Source organism: Pteropus vampyrus, unplaced genomic scaffold, assembly GCF_000151845.1.
Source record: "Pteropus vampyrus isolate Shadow unplaced genomic scaffold, Pvam_2.0 Scaffold15, whole genome shotgun sequence".
NCBI lineage: Eukaryota > Metazoa > Chordata > Mammalia > Chiroptera > Pteropodidae > Pteropus > Pteropus vampyrus.
The window spans coordinates 11,154,278-11,173,762 of record NW_011888796.1 but is presented as its reverse complement, the minus strand read 5'-3'; the positions used below and the strand labels follow the sequence as shown (position 1 = coordinate 11,173,762).

General features: G+C 43.2%; 1 protein-coding gene across 3 annotated transcripts in view; it reads left to right on the top strand.

The window, feature by feature from the left end:
- The window catches only part of SAMD4A (sterile alpha motif domain containing 4A), a 209,075-nt gene that overhangs the window by 154,998 nt on the left and 34,592 nt on the right, over positions 1-19,485 (top strand). For 2 of the 3 annotated variants that reach the window (XM_011385293.2, XM_023527235.1), the window contains 3 exons: positions 4,332-4,595; positions 15,835-15,944; positions 18,261-18,347. In XM_011385293.2, coding sequence (XP_011383595.1) covers positions 4,332-4,595; positions 15,835-15,944; positions 18,261-18,347 — 461 coding nt within the window. The remainder of the gene's footprint in view (positions 1-4,331; positions 4,596-15,834; positions 15,945-18,260; positions 18,348-19,485) is intronic. The other variant, XM_011385301.2, reaches the window with a different exon arrangement.

Here is a 19,485-nt window from a genome sequence, read left to right as displayed (position 1 = left end):
TAACAATAGTTTTTAAAGCATAAGTTATATTTGATATATAACTTTAAAGAGAGCAGAGAAGTATGTAATGTATCTTTAAAAGATCTCCATTAAAGTTTGTTAGGATAAAGTTTGATGTAAGAGTCGAGCTTCAGTTTTCTGAGCCGTTCGCTTATGGAGATCACTTCCCTCCTTGACAGTGAGGTATAATACTTGACCTGACAGTGAACCAAGGAAATATTTGGACCCGTATCCCAAAACTTTCTCTTTCCACAAACCCTTTTATTTGTCATCTTGGAGAGCAGAAAAAGTAGTTATACCCAATGTTCTTAAAAGAGCACAAAACATCCTGAAAAGCCTTTTCCTGAATCTTATTTCAATAATTAAAAGTTGAGAAGGAAGTCGAGTTTGGTCAAAGGAAATGGGAAATAAATCGATTTCCAGGCTTTCAAGAAAATACTCAAGAGAACAAAACCCAGAGCCAGGTATCGTATTTTCCTCTAAAAAGGCATTGAAAGGAGCCACATTAAAGATGCTCGGAGATAAAAAAGAAATCATAACTTTTGATGGAGTTGGCTGGCCCTGATGGCATGACAGAGTTCATTGCCAGATTACAAGACCCTCCGTACGTGCTTCACGCTACTCGACTGCTATAGCAAGATTCTTGTTAGCTGGTTTTTTCATAGTTCAACTAGACTTACTCAATATTTATTATTTGGTTTTGGTTTACTTGAATTTATGTGTCCCAAAATTTGCAGTATTCTATCGACATACCTGAAATTTCTTGTAGAGATTTCTAAAAATATTAGCAATATTGTATCTATACTGTACACAATATTAAGTTTTAACTTCAGTTTTTCCAGAGCAAAAGAGGCAGGATTTTGCTCTCTCGGGTAATTTTTAGTATGATTTCCAGTATAATAAATCTTCCCTGACACATGCTGGCCTTCCACCCTCACTATTATAAAGTCACAAATGTAATATGAATTTAGGGCCTCGGTTCTACTGGAACTTGCCAATTACTAATCTATATTGAGTTTTTATTTTTCAAGGTTATTTAATTCTGCATCATTTGAATATGACTTTGGGGCAGCTTAAATCGGAATGAAGCGTTAGCCGTTGTCACCCGCACAGCAGTCAGCAAGTGAGAACATTCGAAAGGTCTGCCTCTAGCCAGGATCATCCTGGGGCAGTGTGTCTGTCTTGTCACTGTTCTCCCCTCCCTACTCGTAGGAAAAGGAATGTATTTATTTATTTTTGCCTGAATATCCATCCCCTCTCCACTTCATATGAGTTCTTTTGGTTTAAAAAAAAAAAAAAAAAAAACACGGAGCGATGGGGCAACCAGCGATCCTCTGCTGCCGGCCACCTCTGTAGTTCCACAACCGTGGGGCTTGTTTTCTTGAATTCTTCCTGCCCGTGGCATGTACTCCCTCTGCCACTTTATGCCAAACAGAGTACTCCAGCACACAAAGTCACACCGAAATCAGCTTTGAGGTCACTATTACCTCAAAGTGGCACTGTTGGAGGTCACCTGTCACCTGCTTCAATCTCCTTCCCACAGGAAGACAAGCCTGTATCACCTTGGGCCCTCATTTCTCTTCGGAGAAATGAGACATTAGCCCAGCACAACTTCGCTTCAATTTAGGTGTAGTGTCCAGCCTGGCCGTAAACCAATGGCCTTCTCTCCAGATCAAAAGTTCGGTCTGAGGTAGTTCGTTTGGTTGCTATGGAAAGTTGATCCTAAGGAGACATTCTGAATTTGGTGCCCTTTGTGGGAGTCTTTATGATATAGCCAGGAAGGGGCCTTTAGTAGAAAGTCATTGGGAAAAGCCCCTGGCACTTCAGATGTACTTGATGTTTTATTAGAGGCAGAGGCCACTTTCATGCCCTATGACTTCAGTCAAGCTCAGGAATGTATACGGAAATAAGTGTAGTTTCTATGAATAAATCCCTGTAAGTCCCATTAAGTTAGGTAAACATTTAGTTCCATTCTCAGTAGCCAGTGGATTCCTTGAATATTGAAGCTTCCCTAAGGGTGCCCATAGGTGGGGATGTGGCATAGATTTCAAGGAAAATTTAGGTGGAAAGAAGCAAATTGGCTCTATCCAGTAATGGAATTCGACTACTACATATGTGTGGTATTGCTCTTAGCATCCAAACATGGAGATCTTAGTAGCGTTATTCCCCCATGGTTATCGATTCAGTTATCACCTCTAACTGGGCTAGGTGCTAAGGGTTCTGCCAGCTCCCAGCTGTGTCTTTCTTTTTGGCAAGGTCTGTTTCTATGGTTTCATGCTTGCTTCAATCCTGGCTGTGAAGAGGAGCCCCCACATCCACTTGGGGCACAACTAGCGGGCACATTTAAAGCATCCACCAGATATTCTGAAATGGTTGCAGAGGTAGCAGAAAGCAAAGACGTCTAAGCTGAAACATCACAGCACTCGGGCAGCCCTAAAAAAGTCTACCCAATTTTATATAAATACTTAGACAGGCATGAAATGGATTTTCTGGATGTCTGGCTTTTCTTCTTATTGGCTTCTCTCTTCATTTTTGCTGCTGTTTTTTTATTTTTTATTTTTCTTTTCCTGCCCTTTTTTTCTTTTTCTCTTGCTAATTCTGATCCAACCAGGTAGCAATGCATTTTCCAGGGAGCCTTTTTCTATAGTTTTTTCCCAAGTCTATTTAGTGGAAATGCAAGCTGTTTCAGCCTGTTAGAGTCAAAATTTAAAAAAAAAAAAATTTAATGTTCCCTTTGCATATTTTGAAGTTAGATGGTAATTCCTTGCCTTTGATAGAATCTACACAAATTAGAAATTTCTTAGATTACAAATACTAAACTCAGCAGCTCCCTTTTTTCATCCTTTTATTGTCAATAAAGAAGTTTCTAGACCTGATTGTGTCCCTTTCATACACAAGGCTGCCCTTCCAGCCACATGAAGCCAGATGGGAGCATTGACAATAAAGGTGTGGACTCATTGCTCTCAGAGCCTGGTTGATGTCAGCTGACCACAAGCAGCCAACCCACACCACTACTGCCCCAAATAAAGGTTTGGGAAACACCCGGTTTTTTGGCTCTGGTGTTTATCTTTTTAGGTGGGGGCAAGGTAATCTGCTACTCAGGTCTTCTTTTGTTAAATGCAGTTTAACAAAAAGCAGAACTTACTACATTGGGATGCCAAGTCTGTTTCCAAAATAAAAACACAGAAAGATTCATGCCAATAAAGAAGTGCTAGCCTAGACTTAGGAGAGCAAATACCTCATTGGAGGGGAGAGAGCCTGAGGTGAAACTTAATGACTTCCCTGAAAAATGTTTAAAAATGCATGTGGCTCAATTCCATGTTAGTACTGCCGCAGTCAAAATAAACTGGACCTGTCAGGAACCAGTGCTGAGAGAATGTTATGAATAGATTTCTTTCGTAAAGTTGTCACTTCACACACCCAGCAAAACCAACCAAGGGTAACGTCGGCTCCCTCAGCGTTGATTTTGGTTAAATCCCTCCCTTGAATGACCTCAATTTAATTTGGCTAGTTATGTGAATTTTTTTGCTTTTTCCTAGTCTTCTGGAAAAGAAATTAAAGTTGGGGGCTACGCAGATGTTGCCTACTGTGAGGAAGGGCTGAACATGCTGGTGAAAGCCATTCCCAGCTTGCCGGGAGCACCCCACTGGCTCCTGAATGAAAGCCTTGTTACCTGGGAGTGTTTTCAATATAAGTTTGGCCTCAACCTGTGAAGCCAGGCGAAAGAATCAACCCTTTCACACACACTGCCAGTGTTCCATTCCCCGAGGTCCGTGTTAGTGCTGGGCCCTCGCTGAGCCTGCACCCCCTTCAGAGGTGCTAGTTACCCTGATTCCTGGTCAGAAGGACTAGTCTGCCTTCTTCTCGTTCAGCCCAGCAAAGGTCCCCACTGGTAAGGAAGGTCCACCCTAACAACATGGGTAATGTCGTTTTGTGTGTGTTTAAAAAAATTGTCCAGCACATGCTCTTTTCGCTCTTGGCAGATGGCCACTTTGCCAGGCTGTCACACCTCGCCTGATTTATGGGCCTACTGCTACGAATCCTGATTTCTAAAGTTGAACTAAAACCAGATCCCCACACACAAAGGCTAAGGTCAGACGTGCAGGCACTATAGGTGTAGCCGCCTTGGAGAAACCCAACCTACCAAGAGGTAGACAGCATCCTGTTTACCACTTGAAGGGAAGGACCGGGCCAGGCCTGTAGTCACCCTCTGGGACCACTGATGGAGTTGTAAGACAGCTAGCGGCATCTCTCAGGGGTATTATGGGTTCTTCTGCGGCCCAGGCGAAAGGGGGGCGAATAACCTATTTCATTTTATTTTTTTTTTCCAGTTCTCTCAGGCCAGGCACACCACAGCCCTTTGAAACGATCTGTGTCCCTTACCCCACCCATGAATGTGCCAAACCAGCCTCTAGGACATGGATGGATGTCTCATGAGGACTTGCGAGCTAGAGGACCCCAGTGCCTCCCATCCGATCATGCCCCCCTGTCTCCACAAAGCAGTGTAGCCTCTTCAGGAAGTGGTGGGAGTGAACACTTAGAAGATCAGACCACTGCTCGTAACACATTCCAAGAAGAAGGTAGTGGTATGAAAGGTGAGTGACTGAATGAGAAACCACTGGGAATAGAGTCTCTCCCTTTATTTGGAGTCAGAAGGGTCAAAAGAGAGGGAGTCAGCAAGAGAGAAGGAACTCACCCCTCCCCCAGGCTTATGTGTTGGACCCACCCCTCGCAGAGCTCCAGGGTTGACCTTGGAGGAAGGGCTCGGATTCCCCTTCCAGGTCTTCTTGCCAAAACCTGGGAAGCAAGAACTAGAGCAAGAGAGGTCAACACCCTCTTTTTTTTTTTTTTTTTTAATGCAGTGACTTGCAGTCAAATGAGTCACAGCCAACGCTGATAGGATCTGCTGTTTGCACGTGCGTTCCTTAATCTGCCCTGTTTGTAAAGACGCTGAGCTGCTCCAGCCTTCTACCTTATTGTCCGTGTGTTGCCATGGCTGGGGAACCGTCAATAATTCAGCAAAACAAACCACAGAATCTTTTTTTAAACTTCTCTTAATGCAGAACTGTAGTAGTGCGCTTCCTTTCTCTCTCCCTTTTCCTTTGATATCCAAAGAAACCTTTCAACCTTTCTCTCTGCATCTGTTTAAGGGACGTGAAAATACTTCTCTGACAGTGTTTTAAGCCTAATAACAGATTTGCATACGGGTGATGAAGGTCTTTTGTGCGGCATAAATAAATGTTCCTACATTGCCCTGTAAATCTACCCTCTTCTAAAGATACTCATCAGAAGCTAGAAATTTCCAAATTACCCATGATAGGTTAAGAGGATATGTGTGTTCTGTATTTTTAGATGCCAATTGTTCAAGGGCTGGGGAGTCCTTAGGGAAAGATGCTCATCAGAGACACACTAATAACAATTTTAGATGGAAAAACAATAACCAGTCATGCTCCTGGGACTCCGATGCTGACAGGAGGCTCTGAGAGCACTCTCTTTGCTGGCATTAATAGTCCCGAGGTTTTGCTGTTTTTAATCTTTCCCTCAAAAAGGATCAATGTTGACAGAGGAGGCTCTGTACCGAGTCCCCTCCCTCCCATGGAACCCAGGCACAGAAAGATACCTACAACTGCCCAGAAAGGTGCCAGTTGTAAGAGAGCACCAGGCTGAAAAATAGAGGCAGCTAAAGGGAATGAAGCCGCTCCTCTGTGCATTCCCTGACCCTTCCTCTTGGCTGCGTAGGTCCGTGCCCTCCCCATCCTGCCCCATCCCGTAGTACATGCTGAGTGCCCAGAACAAGTGGATGTGTCCTGATGTTTTCCTCTGGTAATACAAATGGATCTTTAAAGGTGTTTAACATGTAGCAAAAACAATGCTTGTTTTGGTATGGAAGGGATTGTGTGTCCTCTTTCTCTTTCACAGTTTTCAGGGAAATATGTCATAATTTTGGATACCTAGCAAAACCCATTTCTGAGTTTATGTGACATGCTTATGTGCTCAAGCAGCTGAGCCCCAGGTGATGGGTAGCAGGTGAGGCTTAGCCAAGCTTTAGGTAAGCCAGCAGGGCATTTGTCACTGGGGCATCGAAGTACCTGAGGGACCAAGAGAGGCGGAGACAACTATTGCCGTGGACTAGCTTCTTTCCAGGCGAAGTGGAACGTCTGGATGGCATGTTTCCAAGAAAGTGTATGTGTGGTTCTAATTGGTAACCGTGGGAAGGAGGCCTTTGTACTGAAGGGTAAGGAGGGTCCTTCAGGAAGGCCGTTCACCAGGATACAGACTTCTCCCAGAGGGGAATGCTGGTTCCACCGACCCATTATGGGAGGTTTGTTCTCTTTTCTTTCTTTCTTCCTTTCCCTTTCTTTTTTCTTTTCTCTTTTTTTTTTCTTTTTCTTTCTTTTTTCTTCTTTGTTTTTTTTCAGGTCATGCACACCTTAGACATTCTCTCAAAGTATGTAAAGTTGTGCTCATTGTGTGCTGGCATTTGGAGAAATGAGTAAAAAAATAAATAAATAAAAACACGTTTTTAAAGAGAAATGAATGAGAGAAAATTTGAATAAATGTCCCATTTCTTTTAGAGTAAAAGCCAAAATATTCCAAAGTTCAAGGACTATCCTATAGAAATGATGAGAATTGTCTCCCTGGAGTTTCTTCAATCAGAAAATGACACAGACAAGATCTTATATCCAAGATTTTCTTTATAGGCCCAAGGAAACAGGCTATTTGGTGACTGGAGACTCTCTTCTATGTGTGCCTACCTTCTGCTGATCTACTAAACTGTATTTCTTCCAGAGAATTAGATTAGGATTTAAAATATCAAGCCCTTAGCAAATTAGAGGGTAAAATGTATTTGAAGAAAGGAATGTGAGAGACAATGAAGGATTCTATTTGTGGGAAAAGTATATTTGCAATTTAGCTGATAGGTCACATAGTAGAAGCGTCCACACTGGAAAGCAGCAGCATTCCAGAGTCAGGGGCCAGTGTTTGTAAAAGCCAAGTGCCCCTCCCTTGACAAGTCTTCACGGGGTGGCCAATGCTCAGGATGCTGCCATCAAAGACAATGCAGGACAGCCTCCCAGGAGAGTGCCAGAGAAGCAGCCCTCAACAAGCCTGTCCCAAAAATGTGCCATCTGATTCCCAGGTCCAAGAGCAGATGCCGGTTTAAATTTCCAAATTAATTCATACTTTCTGAGAAATGAAATACAAAATCCGCTGAAGTACTTTTAAAAAGAGCCAGCTCTTCCTCCCAGATCCACATCTCTTTCTTCTTGTGACCAGGCCTTTGGACAGGAATGTCAGCCCTTTTACGATACGTGCTGGCCCACCTCAGCCATCATCTAATTGTTATTTTTCTAATTTTTAAATGGCCTGTTTACAAGAACAACAAGGAATCTGTAGTAGAATTTGGAGGAGTCCTAAATCTCTGGGGGATGCATGTCAGCCCTCACCCCGCACCTTGGGAAAAGAATAAAAAGTCACCATAATTATGTTTAATTTAGTGTGAATTCATCATTCTTGCCAACAGCTGTGCATACCTTGCTGAAACACTGTGTTCATCCAGTCCTTCCTTTTCATCTAGACAGAGTAGCCAGGTTTGGCTATGAATTGTCCCTGAGGAATGTGCCTCTCGGGTCAAAAGTGTGAAATAAAGCTCACGGCCCAACATTCTTGCTCTTTTTATGTTTTCACAAACATCGATCTTGTCCTCTTTTCGTCTTGGTGTCAGCACTCCCTGCCAGGGATTCTCACTAAGTCCTCTCCCAAGTAGACCAACTCCTGCTCTCAGAGAATTAACATCATCTGCCTGCTTTGCTTTGTTTTTCCTTTTATAGTAAATACTCATCCTGAAGGTTTAAGTCAGCTCTGAAGCACAGATTGGCTATCCCTTGGGGCAAGGATCTCAGACGGGTTTATCAGGCTAAAGGAAGATTGGGATCAACTACTCAACTAGAAATTAATGAACAGAAGTGAGAGCCTGAGTGGGAATGTGAAAGTTTCCCCCTTTAACGTTCCCTGTGGAGGCTACTGGTTATACATGGCCTAAATGTACTGGTTGTGGTTTCTAAATTCAGTTGTCCTTGTTTTTTGCAAAAACTGCATTCAACTTAGCCCAGAGGAAAGAGGAAAGATTCTTGATACTGAGTCAGTGCTCACTTCTAATAGCCTTCTTTCCCTCAGCATCACATGAGTAGGATGTTTTCTGTTACCTCTTCCCTCATGTAAAGACTTCATGTGGCCAAGAAAAAAAAAACAAACGATATTCTCATAAATTCCTAGAAAGAAGAGAAAATATGAAAGAGAAGTCCATTGGTAGAAAAAGCACTTTTGCCCTCATATTAGCATCATGTCCTCAGAAATGTAGAAACCCAACAACTAAAGACTTTTAAAAAGACCAAGACTGTTGGTGGTTGATGTGGCTTTGTTATATGGGAGCAGAGAGAAGGGAATTAAAACTGGTTAACAGGTTTCATCTCTGTCTTCATTCAAGTCAGTTCACTTTTTTGAGCACCTGCTGAGAGAGGCTTTGTTTGGACAAGCTGTTGGGGAGACAGGCAAAAGAGATTGTTCCCGCTTCAAGGGACTCACTGTCACATGAGCAATAAACAAGTACCTGAAGCTGGTGCAACAGCTTTGAAAACATCTTGGAGACTTACCCTAGGTCTGGCTAGCACCAAGGAGGGCCCTAAGTCAAAGTGGAGGGAAATCAAGGAAAGTTCCTGGAGGAGGAGAGACCTGGAGCTGAGTGCCAGAGCGTAATTGCAGGTTAGCCAAGTATAAAAGGTGAGGGAAAGGATTCTACACAGAGGGAGCAGCACGTGGGAAAGCATGGTGATGAGACAACTTGACCAAGTAGGTCCTATGGCATGAGGGTTGAGAGTGCGGGAGACGGAAAAGCCAGGTGCTAGGCTCGGCAAAGGATTTTGGCTTGTTTCCTGACGTTGGTAGAAGCTGTTGGAGGAATTTCAGCAGCAGAATGACCTGCTTCGATTTGCATACTAGAAATAGGACCCTAACAGCAATGTGAAGGATAAATCAAAGTGAGGAGAGGACAGGGGATTCTGGATTTGGAGGCCAGATGAAAGGTGGAAGATATTTCAGTAACTGAGGAGGAAAATGAAATCGGACCAAGGCACTCGGCAGTAAGAATGGAGACAAGGAATACGTTCGCAGGATCTCGGTGAAATGGAATTGATACAGCTCTGAAATGAGTGTACGCTGATGGAATGTCGACAGTGATGGAGTGGGAGGAATTTAGGATGCTGCACGGGTGTCTGCCTGGGACATCTGCATACCCATAGTGTCGTCTATAGCAAAGAGTACATAGGAGAAGAAACAGACTGAGGGGACGTGTAGAACATTCCAGTGGAGGTGTGCCAGCCAGGACCTCAGCGCACCATGCTTGTTGCTGGCCCAGCCTTTTCAAGAGCCCTGGCTCCTCTCACCTGCACATATTAAGCATTATGCTCACCTGCAGTAAAGTGCAGGTGACGGACTCCATTCTAGATTTCTGGCTAGCAAAGCCCAGAACTTTGGGCTCCGAAAAGTGAGAAGCTCCGTGACTTTCTACTCACAGTTATCAGTGTGAGAGGGGGAGATTGGGGGTCTGTTTCTCTTGATATGAGCTTCAGCCATACCATGACAAATTAACATTAATCGAGTATACTTACGGTGTGTGGCATTATGTTAGTACAAAAATATAGAGGTAACCGAAACTGTTCATATGGTTTGCGTACAGACATGACAGTAGTAGAAAAGAAAGCTTTGGCTCTAATAACCTTGATAGAAACATAGCAGTTAAGAGTGGAGGAGACCAGTGACTATGAAAATATGCTCAGTTTGCCTTTTCTAAGGAGTCTTTCTTAAATGAAACTTATGTAAACTTTTTTTCTTCATAGCAAAGGAAATATATTGCCTATCCCAAAACAGTCAGTTCAGGGTTTGGGGTTGTTTTTGAAATGTAGAGCTTTGAACTTTTGCCTGTCCCAGAATGAGATTAGAAAAGTTAGAGAAGTGTGATCTTTTTTAAGAAAAAAGAACTTGTCAGAAGCCTTCGTAAGAAAGGGTCATAAAGGGGAGCGAATATAGGGTCATAAAGGGGAGCGACGGAAGGGGAGTGACACAGCTTCCTGTGTGGCTGGGACACTTTTCAACATGGCTGTCGTGGGAACCAGTCGCTGTTTTCCGAATGTTGACTTTCTAGGCATTGTCTTGAACTTATCTAACTTAAAGGCCAGAATTTAGTAAATTTGCTTAACTTAATTCCAAGATGCCAACATATGACCTGCATGGATAGGTCCTTATAGGCTCAGACTTATGCTACCTCTTCTCAGATAGGCTGAGAGCCCTGATGTCTTTGAAAAGCAAATCCCCAAGATTCCTTTGGATTCTAAAAGTCCTGGGTCTTTTAGCCACCATTCTTTACCAGGCACGTGACATGCTTTAAGGACTTTGGTGGCACACAGAGGGCAGCTTTTGACGTAGAACCCAGCTGCTGTTTAACAATGCAAAGCAGGCTGCGTGTAGAACATCACTTATAAATGTCATAGCTAATAGAAACTACAAGGAGAAGTTTAGTCTCTCTGTTTGCATCTAACCCTTCTAAGTGAGTATTTTACCACAAAGTAGGCCATCTCTGTGCCTCCCAAGACCTCAACATGCTCCCCACAAGCATGGAACCCCTCTTGGAGGTCACCATGGACACGTCCCAGGGTCGAGGAGAATGCTTATAGCTCCACAGGGATCAGAGAGCAAGATGCCTTCTTTCTTTTTCTCAGAGGCTGGAACAGAATTGGGCTCCTCATTCTGCTCTGGCCAAAAATAAAGACAGTCTTCAGTAATCTTGATGGTGTTACTAGACTTCTGCTCCTCATTTTTGAAAGGCATATTTTCAGCATTGAAGAGTTAGTCCCTTCTAACCCCTCAGTTGGCTTTCCCCGCTTCTCCCTCAAAGACCAAGGATGCAGTCATATCTTAGAAAACAGTCGTCTGAAATTAGCCTGGCTTTCTGTGATGAATGGGAGTTTCTCTTCCATCTGCGGGTACCAGGACCACCACAGGTGAGCCTTCATGTGGAAAACGAGGCTTTTCATGTTCTCTCTTCCAGGAATCCTTCACTCCCTGCCCTTTATTTTGCTTCCCACATTGTGCCCTTCAGCAATATTGGTCCCACCAACTCTCTCTTGTGGTGCCACCTCATTAGTGGGGCAGGTGCTGCATAGCCTGTTGACCTGACTGGTATTTGCAGCCATTCTCACAGCGGGCATTTGAGAAAAGCAGACTGAGTCACATTGGAGCCCACATCCTGTGTGCACTGGGGCACACACCACAAAGCCCCTCTGTGGCTGATTTGGCCAAACTCTAAAAGGGAAATAGAAGTCAACACTATTGGAAACTTGATTCCATTGGTAAAGACCAGCAGGTAAATACAGAACAGAACATATAAAAGGTGGGTGTAGCACCCTTATAAAAAATGGCTATGAGAAAATAAACCATGTGGACCGTAGAAAGATCTGGAAAGAGCTTTGTAAAGGATGGACACTGTGGCCTGAAGGCCCACTGTCTTCATGTGAGTGGTGGTGCTTTCTCCTAGAAACTTCCTATCCTTTGGCCTTATCTTCTCAGTTTCCTCATGGGCTCCTCTTCCCACATATTCCCCTAACAGCCTGGTATTTCCAGGGCTCCGCCCTGGCTCTCTGCTGTTCTCATTCCATGCTCTTTCCCAGAGTGACCTCACCCACTTCTATGGCTAAAACAACCACCATGTGCTACTGATAAGGAAAATGGGTCTCTGACTCAGACCTCCCTTCAGAGATCTTGAGCTGCTGATTTCTGCACCTGGAGGACCTAAAGGCAGTCATATTCAACTGACCTAAAGAGGAGTTCACCATCTCTCTCTTCTCACCCCAAACCTGCTGCTTCCCTGCATTTTTTATCTCCCCTGTATTTTCTGTCTCGCCAAACCTGAATCAGAGGAGCCATCTTAATTCGGCTCTTTTCTCTCTTTTATTCTCTATTCTTCCCTGATCATCAAGTACCGTCGATTTACATCCTTTCCTTCCCCTCTGCCATTGCCCTCCCAAGCCACCTCCAAGGGCTTGAATTCATCTCCTGGCCTCCACTCTCACCATCCTCCAGTCCAGTCTTTCCATTGACAGTCATCATCTTTCTAACATACTCATCTGACTGTGCCTCAACTGCTCAGATTTTAATAGCTTCTCATTACCCACCCACAAGATAAAGTCTGCTCTCCTTGTTTCAGCATTATAGATTTCAATCATCTGACCCCCTGCCTATTTGCCCCACTTTATGTCTAGCCACTCTCTATCATTCACCAAAATGTTTGCTCAACTCCGAATGCTCTCTTGGCTGTGTGATTTGTTTATATGCTCTTCCTGCTTCCTGGGTTAGCTTTCTCAATATGGTCTGCCCAGTGACTCTGGGATTGCTGCTACTGTGAAGCTATCCCTCACTTCCTAAGGCAAACCGAAAAGCTCATTGTTCCGTGCTTCCTAGAACATTGAGTAGACTTAGCACTTGTCCTGCAGCTATGACAGTTTTTTTTGAGTCAGCCATTCTCTCCAGATTAAAAGTTCGTTGATGGCAGGAACATGACTTCACAGAGCCTGGCCCACATAGTAGATATTTGCAAAATGTCGAGTGGGCAAATATCAGGATGCCCACACTTGGCAAGGAAGCCATAGCATCTTTATCTCTTGCACTACGTGAAAGAGTGACTCTCTAGTCTGGGACCTCCATTGGCATATCCATCAGAAGCAGCCCTGATGAAGCTAAAAAGCTGTGTACCATCCAGAGGTGGGAGCCCAGGAGGCATGCATGCCTTCAGTCGCATAGCTCCTCCAGGAAACACCTTCACTTCTCCACTGCTTGTCTGTGTCTTCCAACCATAGCCACCATTTCACAGAATGAAAAAGGTAGGTCTGAGGTTATGTTAGGTGGTGGTCAGCTTTCCATCCAACCATGTGGCATCTGGACCATGGAAAAGGACCTGAGCTTTTAGTTAAAATTTGTCCCTGGTCAACATCTTACAGAATCTGGCATTCAGGTCATTGGAATTCCTGGCTTGGGAGGAGTCAAATAGTGAAGGTGCATGATTCCATTTTTGATGGTGTTTTGTTTTAATCTGTGGCAACAGAAGGTGCCTCGCCACCAACCAGAGAGTGAAGGTTAATAGGCTATGTTCTTAAGAACTGAGATTTCCTCCTCTTTGTTCATCAGTTCACATTGCAGGTAGGAGAGCTCTTTAAGCACCCAACACTGAACTAGGCTCTGAGACACTTGCTGTATAAGCAGAGTCAACATGTGCCTGCTTCAAAGAACATAGAGCCAAGAAGAGCTTATGTTTCCTGGGAACATATCCAGAAATAACGCTTCAGGAAGGCCTAATTTGCTATGCTCTGAATTTGTGTAGGAAATTTTTTTAGGAAAACAACTCCCAGTGACCTGTATTTTGACTAAATGAGCGAAGCAGTTTCTTCTATTCCTCTAACCAGGGGAATTCTGGTTGTTAAATACTATTATAGAAAGGAACAAGCACTGATTGAACTTGGAGTTGCCAAGCCAAGACTTGCACCCCACTCTCTCCGACTCATACTGTTACCTTGGCTTATAAAGCACCCACTTTGCCATGTGATTTAGTAGCTCGGGATTCTGTTTGTTTAATCATCAGTGGATTTTGCATGATTAAGCTGTAGGGCACCCAGTGAAAATTTGGCTCATGAGGTTGGCACTGGTTACCCAGATTTTTCTGAATCATGATCATTGAGTTTTCTGAGCAGCAGCTTGGGTTTTTCAAAGATTTTTGCTATTTAGCAAACATGAAACCTGGTGACAAAGCGGTAACATGTCACTGGCCTGAAAGCTGGAGCTTAGTTATTTGCTACTCACTCTGCAGAAGTCTGAGCATTGTTTTAACAGCAACAGAAACATGCTGGAGAACAAAGTCTGGTGAGACAGCTCCAGGATGTCGTGGGAAGGAAACTACCTCCCAGGTTGGCATGTCCGGGACTTGTGATTGAATCACAGTTTGAGTTGAGGAGGATGTAAGCGGTTGGTACTTTGTGCCTGGGGAAGCCCTGTCTCTTTGTGGTTAATGGTGGTCCCAGAGGGACTCTCCACCTGTCACAGTAGAATGAAGGGCTCCAGGCACAGAATCAAGGTATTTCTTGCCTGAGATGACTGAATCTGTTCTTAAAATACCATTGGAAATTTAATTCTATTTCTCCAGAAATTCTTCTTTGGCCTTCACATTACTGTGAATCAAAAAGTAACCTCACCAGATCCACTCTCCCCTCCTATACCTTTGAGTTTCAGAAGATCTCCCATACCCACATTCCCCAAGCCTGGATGTGGTTCACCCAGGGGCAGGGCCTGATTTTAGAACAGGCCGGGCCTCTTTAATCAATCCCAGTTAACTACTCTAAATATTGAAAATTGCAAAGTTTCCACTTATCGTGGCGTGTTTTTGGTCTCTGTCAGTGCCTCAGAATAAAGCACTTAGCAATAGATAATATCTTGCAATCAACATGGTTTGTAATAGATAATACTTCATAGAAATCATGAATAATGTTTAGCCAGTGCTTCAGCATTTCAGTTGACTTTACAGTCACTGTTTATTTAGCCCTCCCACTGATTGGCTGTTTTGTCCCCATTTTACAAGACGTTGATATGATGTAGGAAAATGTTGAGAATCAGAAGACCTGGTTCTGGTCCCCACTTTACTGAGTACTTACTCTGTGATCTAGAATTAATGACTTAATTTTGCCATCTGTAGAACAAGTCAGGTGGAGGAAGATGATTTTAGAAACTTCTTAAAGATCCTATTAGCTCAAAAACTCTGACTTGAAAGAGCATGGGCAAGGGCTTTGTTTTGGTTGTATTTAGCAAGGTAATCAGTCACCCGTGGATTTTCAGTACAGTTACTATTCAGTTTTCCTAACTCCAGAATCCCAAACTGGGGCTTATTTTGGATGTGTTTGGAATTTCCATTATCCTATGGCTTAGCCAGTCTTTGGACCTTTCATGCCTCAGACCTTTCCCAACACTCGTATATTTGTGGTTGACATTCAAGGAAAATGTCAGAGACACATCCAGATACATTCCATAACTTGGAGAAATGGTCAGCAGACACACATACGCACTAGAGTGATAGTTTTGGGGTCCAGGATGCTCTATTCCCACTGGAGTATAGGAAGGAAAAAGAACGATCAGGCTAAGAATGACGACGACTCCACAAGTAGGGGTCTACAGCTACCTGGTTTCCTTGTCCCTGTGAAAATGGCAGAAACAGCACATGGAAACCTTCACTGAGCCTAGAAAGAAATGATCTTGAGGGCTAAGAGTCATCGTATGTAGTTTTAAAATGCTAAGTCAGTTCTTTCCAAATCAGTAATGAAGTAGTCTGGCCAATGCAATGGTTCCTTGTCCCTCTTTTGATCATGAACCCTTTCTGGAATCTTACAGAAGCTATGGATGTTTCTCTGCCAGAAAACTACCCATATATTCACAAATTGGGATATAATTTTAGGGAATTCCTTTATGCCCTAAAGCCCATGGACCCCAAGGTAGCAACCTCCTGGTCTAAAGTGAAATAAGGGAACCCAACAGAACTAGACTAAGAATGTCAGGGCTAGACTGAGACTTCTAAGTCCAGAATTTGCTGCCAAAATTAAACAAGCAGTAACGCAAAGGTATTTTTTTTCTTTTTTTTCCCCCTCTGACCATCACTCTCTTTTTCTTTCTCTATTCCCACATCTTTTGTCATCTTCTCCCATCCCCTCTCAATTTCTCTCCCCATCTCTTGCACGTCTTGCACCACAGATGTTCCAGCCTGGTTAAAAAGCCTCCGCCTGCACAAGTATGCTGCGCTGTTCTCCCAGATGACCTATGAGGAAATGATGGCCCTCACCGAGTGCCAGCTGGAGGCTCAGGTATGTATTTCGGGGATCTATTCCCTGAGAGGTGCCCCAGGTGGAACCTGAAGTTCAAGTGCAAGACAGACCTTATTTGGACCCATACCTATACCCTCCTAGTAGCTTGCCTTCTTCGAGAAATTGCTAGATGCTGTCTGGCATTACATGGTGAGTATGGCTCGATTCTTGCCTTCGTGGTCCAGTAGGAGTTGGAAGACAGGCAGATAACCACAGAGCGAATGAAAGTAAAACAGAGTATTATGAAAGATATAACCTAAATGTTCTCACTAAGTTCCGGGATGCTAGGGAGAAATCAGCATTGTCTCCTAGAAAAGGTACGTTTGGTCAAGGCCTCAAAGAACCTGTGTCCTGCTTTTGCTTTTCTTCCTCCCTCCCTCTGTGCCACCAGGGCTTGTTTGGGGAATGACTGATTGATTAGTTGTCCATTGTCCCATCTTGTAACAAATCAGCTGAATTCTAGTAATTATTGAGTAGAAGCACCATGTCATGCTTCAGACCTTTGTCAATGCTTGTACAAAAACATGTTCAGACTGGTCTTAGTTGAGATTGGAGTAAGTTGTACAATGTTTTTTTTTTTTTTTTTCTAACCACCTTCAATAACATTGGACAATCTGAGAATGGGATTACCCCAGGTTTCAGACTATATTTCCCTTCTGCATAACATAAACGACAAAGTTGCTCCTTCCTTCCAAGGCATCCTTCCCCAAGTGTGGATGCCAAATGCCAGGTCAGTTAACAGAACACCCAAAACTAAGCATGTTTCCTACCACGCTGTGCTCGAGTAAATAGATCTGACCGATGTCTTTGTTTCCCGTGTTTAAAATGCTATTTGCATGTTTTGAATTGACCTCAGTTTCCTTTGAGCAGTGATTTAAAAGAATTAATGGTCTGAACAGGCTAATAGTATTTCCCCTGCAGGAAGAGGAGATTGTACCATTTGGGGCAGAGCTGGTCTGGACGCATACCTCCCAGCAGATCGCTGGATTCCCATTGCACACTTGGTACCCTCAGTTAACCTCTGCAGGCCTGGCTGAATACCAGTATTGAGATGCAAGACAAAACCCAAAGTCACTGCACATTCTCAGAGAATGAAAGGCACTAATTTCAACTTCCTAACACTTCTCCCTCTGCTCTTTTCATCTCGATTGCTCCTTGAGATCCCAGGGATTGATGAGAACTGCTTCTAAGAGCATTTTTGTGTTTGAGTCAGAGTTGAGAAAAAAAAAAATCTAAGTCATTCAGTTGTTCGACTTGAGGAAAAAAACAAGAAATAATTGACAGAAAGGGCAAAGCCAGAGGCCAGCACAAACTTTTCAGAGTAATTTTATTCACTTGGACTCAAAGTCAAGGCTAAACAGAAATATACCCCCAGTGCTTCATCTTGAGAGTGAGTTCAGTTGTCACTTGACCACTTAATTTTTCTAAGTAAAGGAGATGTCATTGGTGTTCCCATCTTTCCTAGTTTTTTAAGAGGAACTCTATGAGTAGTTGCAAGAAGTCACCAGAAGTTTATACAAGACCTGATCTGGGAAAGGACCTCCTATTTGGAAATTTGCACTATCTAAAGTCAATAAGTGTTCAATTTAATCCTTAGGCTCACCATTCCTACACAGTTAAAAAGATACACAACTCTAAATGTGAGCCCTAGTTATTTACCTGAAGTGACAACTGAATTATAGGTTTAAGTTTTCATTATGGAGACCAAGGATGGGCGGCAAACTGACAAAAATTGCCTGTGTGGTATGACACCAGGTGAGACCTCTACTGGATTTCACATCTTTTCAAGATGGGAAACACAGGAAAGGTTTGAGAAAGCCATGGTTATCTGCATGGGGTCGGAATCTTCGGGAAACCTGGGAGGGACTGAAATGATAAAACATGGAAAAGAGAAGTATATGACTTAAAAATGACCTTTTAAAACTATGAAAAAATTACATGCTGGGCGGGGCGATTGGCTGTTCTATCGCTCTCTCTCTCTCTGTCTCTCTCTGTGTCTCTGTCTGTCTGTCTGTCTGTCTCTCTGTTTCTGTCTCTCTCTGTCTGTCTCTTTGTGTGTGTGTGTGTGTCTCTCTCATAAAGGTCACGGCCAAAAAACACAGGCACATGTGAACTCAGATGAAGTTAAAAGGTTAGTAAGAAAAGGTTTATAACAAGAGATTTATAACAATAGGTACTAAAGAGAGAGACAGATGGATATTTACTAGTCTGCAAGCGTGTAGGAACAAAGCAGATAGTAAAGCACTAAACAGCCTCTGAGAGTCTCTAAGCTGATTCTTAAAAATGTTTTTATATATGACTTTTATTTAATTACAGAATGTTACCAAAGGTGCAAGACACAAAATTGTCATCAGTATTCAGAAGCTCAAAGAAAGACAAAACCTCCTGAAGTCTTTGGAAAGGGTAAGTTACCCTGGGTGAGGAACCTTTTCCACCTTGATCACAGGAAGATGGACCAAGGACACTTCTCACTTGAAAGTGTCATTGACAGACCTTATAAAGTGTGTCACGCTGTTTCCTTACCAAAGTCAGAAAAGAAATGAAATGATTTTGAAGTGAAGCTTCCTGGTTATTCATGCTTCTGTGTAACTTGACCGCTGAAATGTACTTATTCCCTGGGTCCAGGTAGCCTGTGACTGGCCATCCCAGACCACCGAGGAGGTGCCGTCAAGTACATTTTTTTTGTGCACATTCCCGTCTGCCTTTTGTACATTTGCTGAGATTGGTAAGGGATTCAACCCAGAAGCAGAAACTGAAATCTTGATGAAACAATGCAGGAAATAGGCAGATATGCTTCATTCCTGCTGTCCACCCAGGAGATGATACGGTTTTAAAACAAGATGCCCCCAGAGAGGTAAACACCAATAGATGTGCTCCAGGTTTTGATAGAGGGTGTCAAAATCGCTTGGCAGACATACATAGTTGGCCCTCCAGAGAATAATTTCAGACTTTCACTTAACAACAGAATGGGTCCCCATGATTCTGATAGGAACCATCTCAAAAAAGCCAAATTCTGAAAAAGAGTTTATTCTGCTTACAAGCAGTTGCCAGCTGCTACTGTCCCCCTTTATATGCTACCTAAACACATTCTCGTCCTATCTGTGTCCAGACATCACTCTGGTAATGGTGTCATTTTCAGGACTTGGTGACTTTATGATTTCATCTCGGGTCCAAAGGAGAGCAGGCCTTGTTCCACACACAGTGAGCCCGTGCTGCCTGTGTCTCAGAGTTGGGATTCTGTGCACTGCTGTTGGGAGGTGGTTGGCAGCGGTGGGTGGGAAGTTCTGTTGTTATCTGCTGCCTGCACAGCTGGAGCAGTAACCTCTTCTAGTTATCCCAGCATGCCTTTGGAAGAGAACGAGTACTGAGGTAGGTAAGGCTAAAGCAAGTTTTGTGTGCAAATAAATAGTTTAATGCAGAGGGAGATTTTTTTTACTTATTCACAAAAATGTGTGTATAATTTTACATGCCATATATAAAGTTGATTTAATGCATAGTACGTAAAATATAAAATGTTATATATTTATAGAATATGCATATA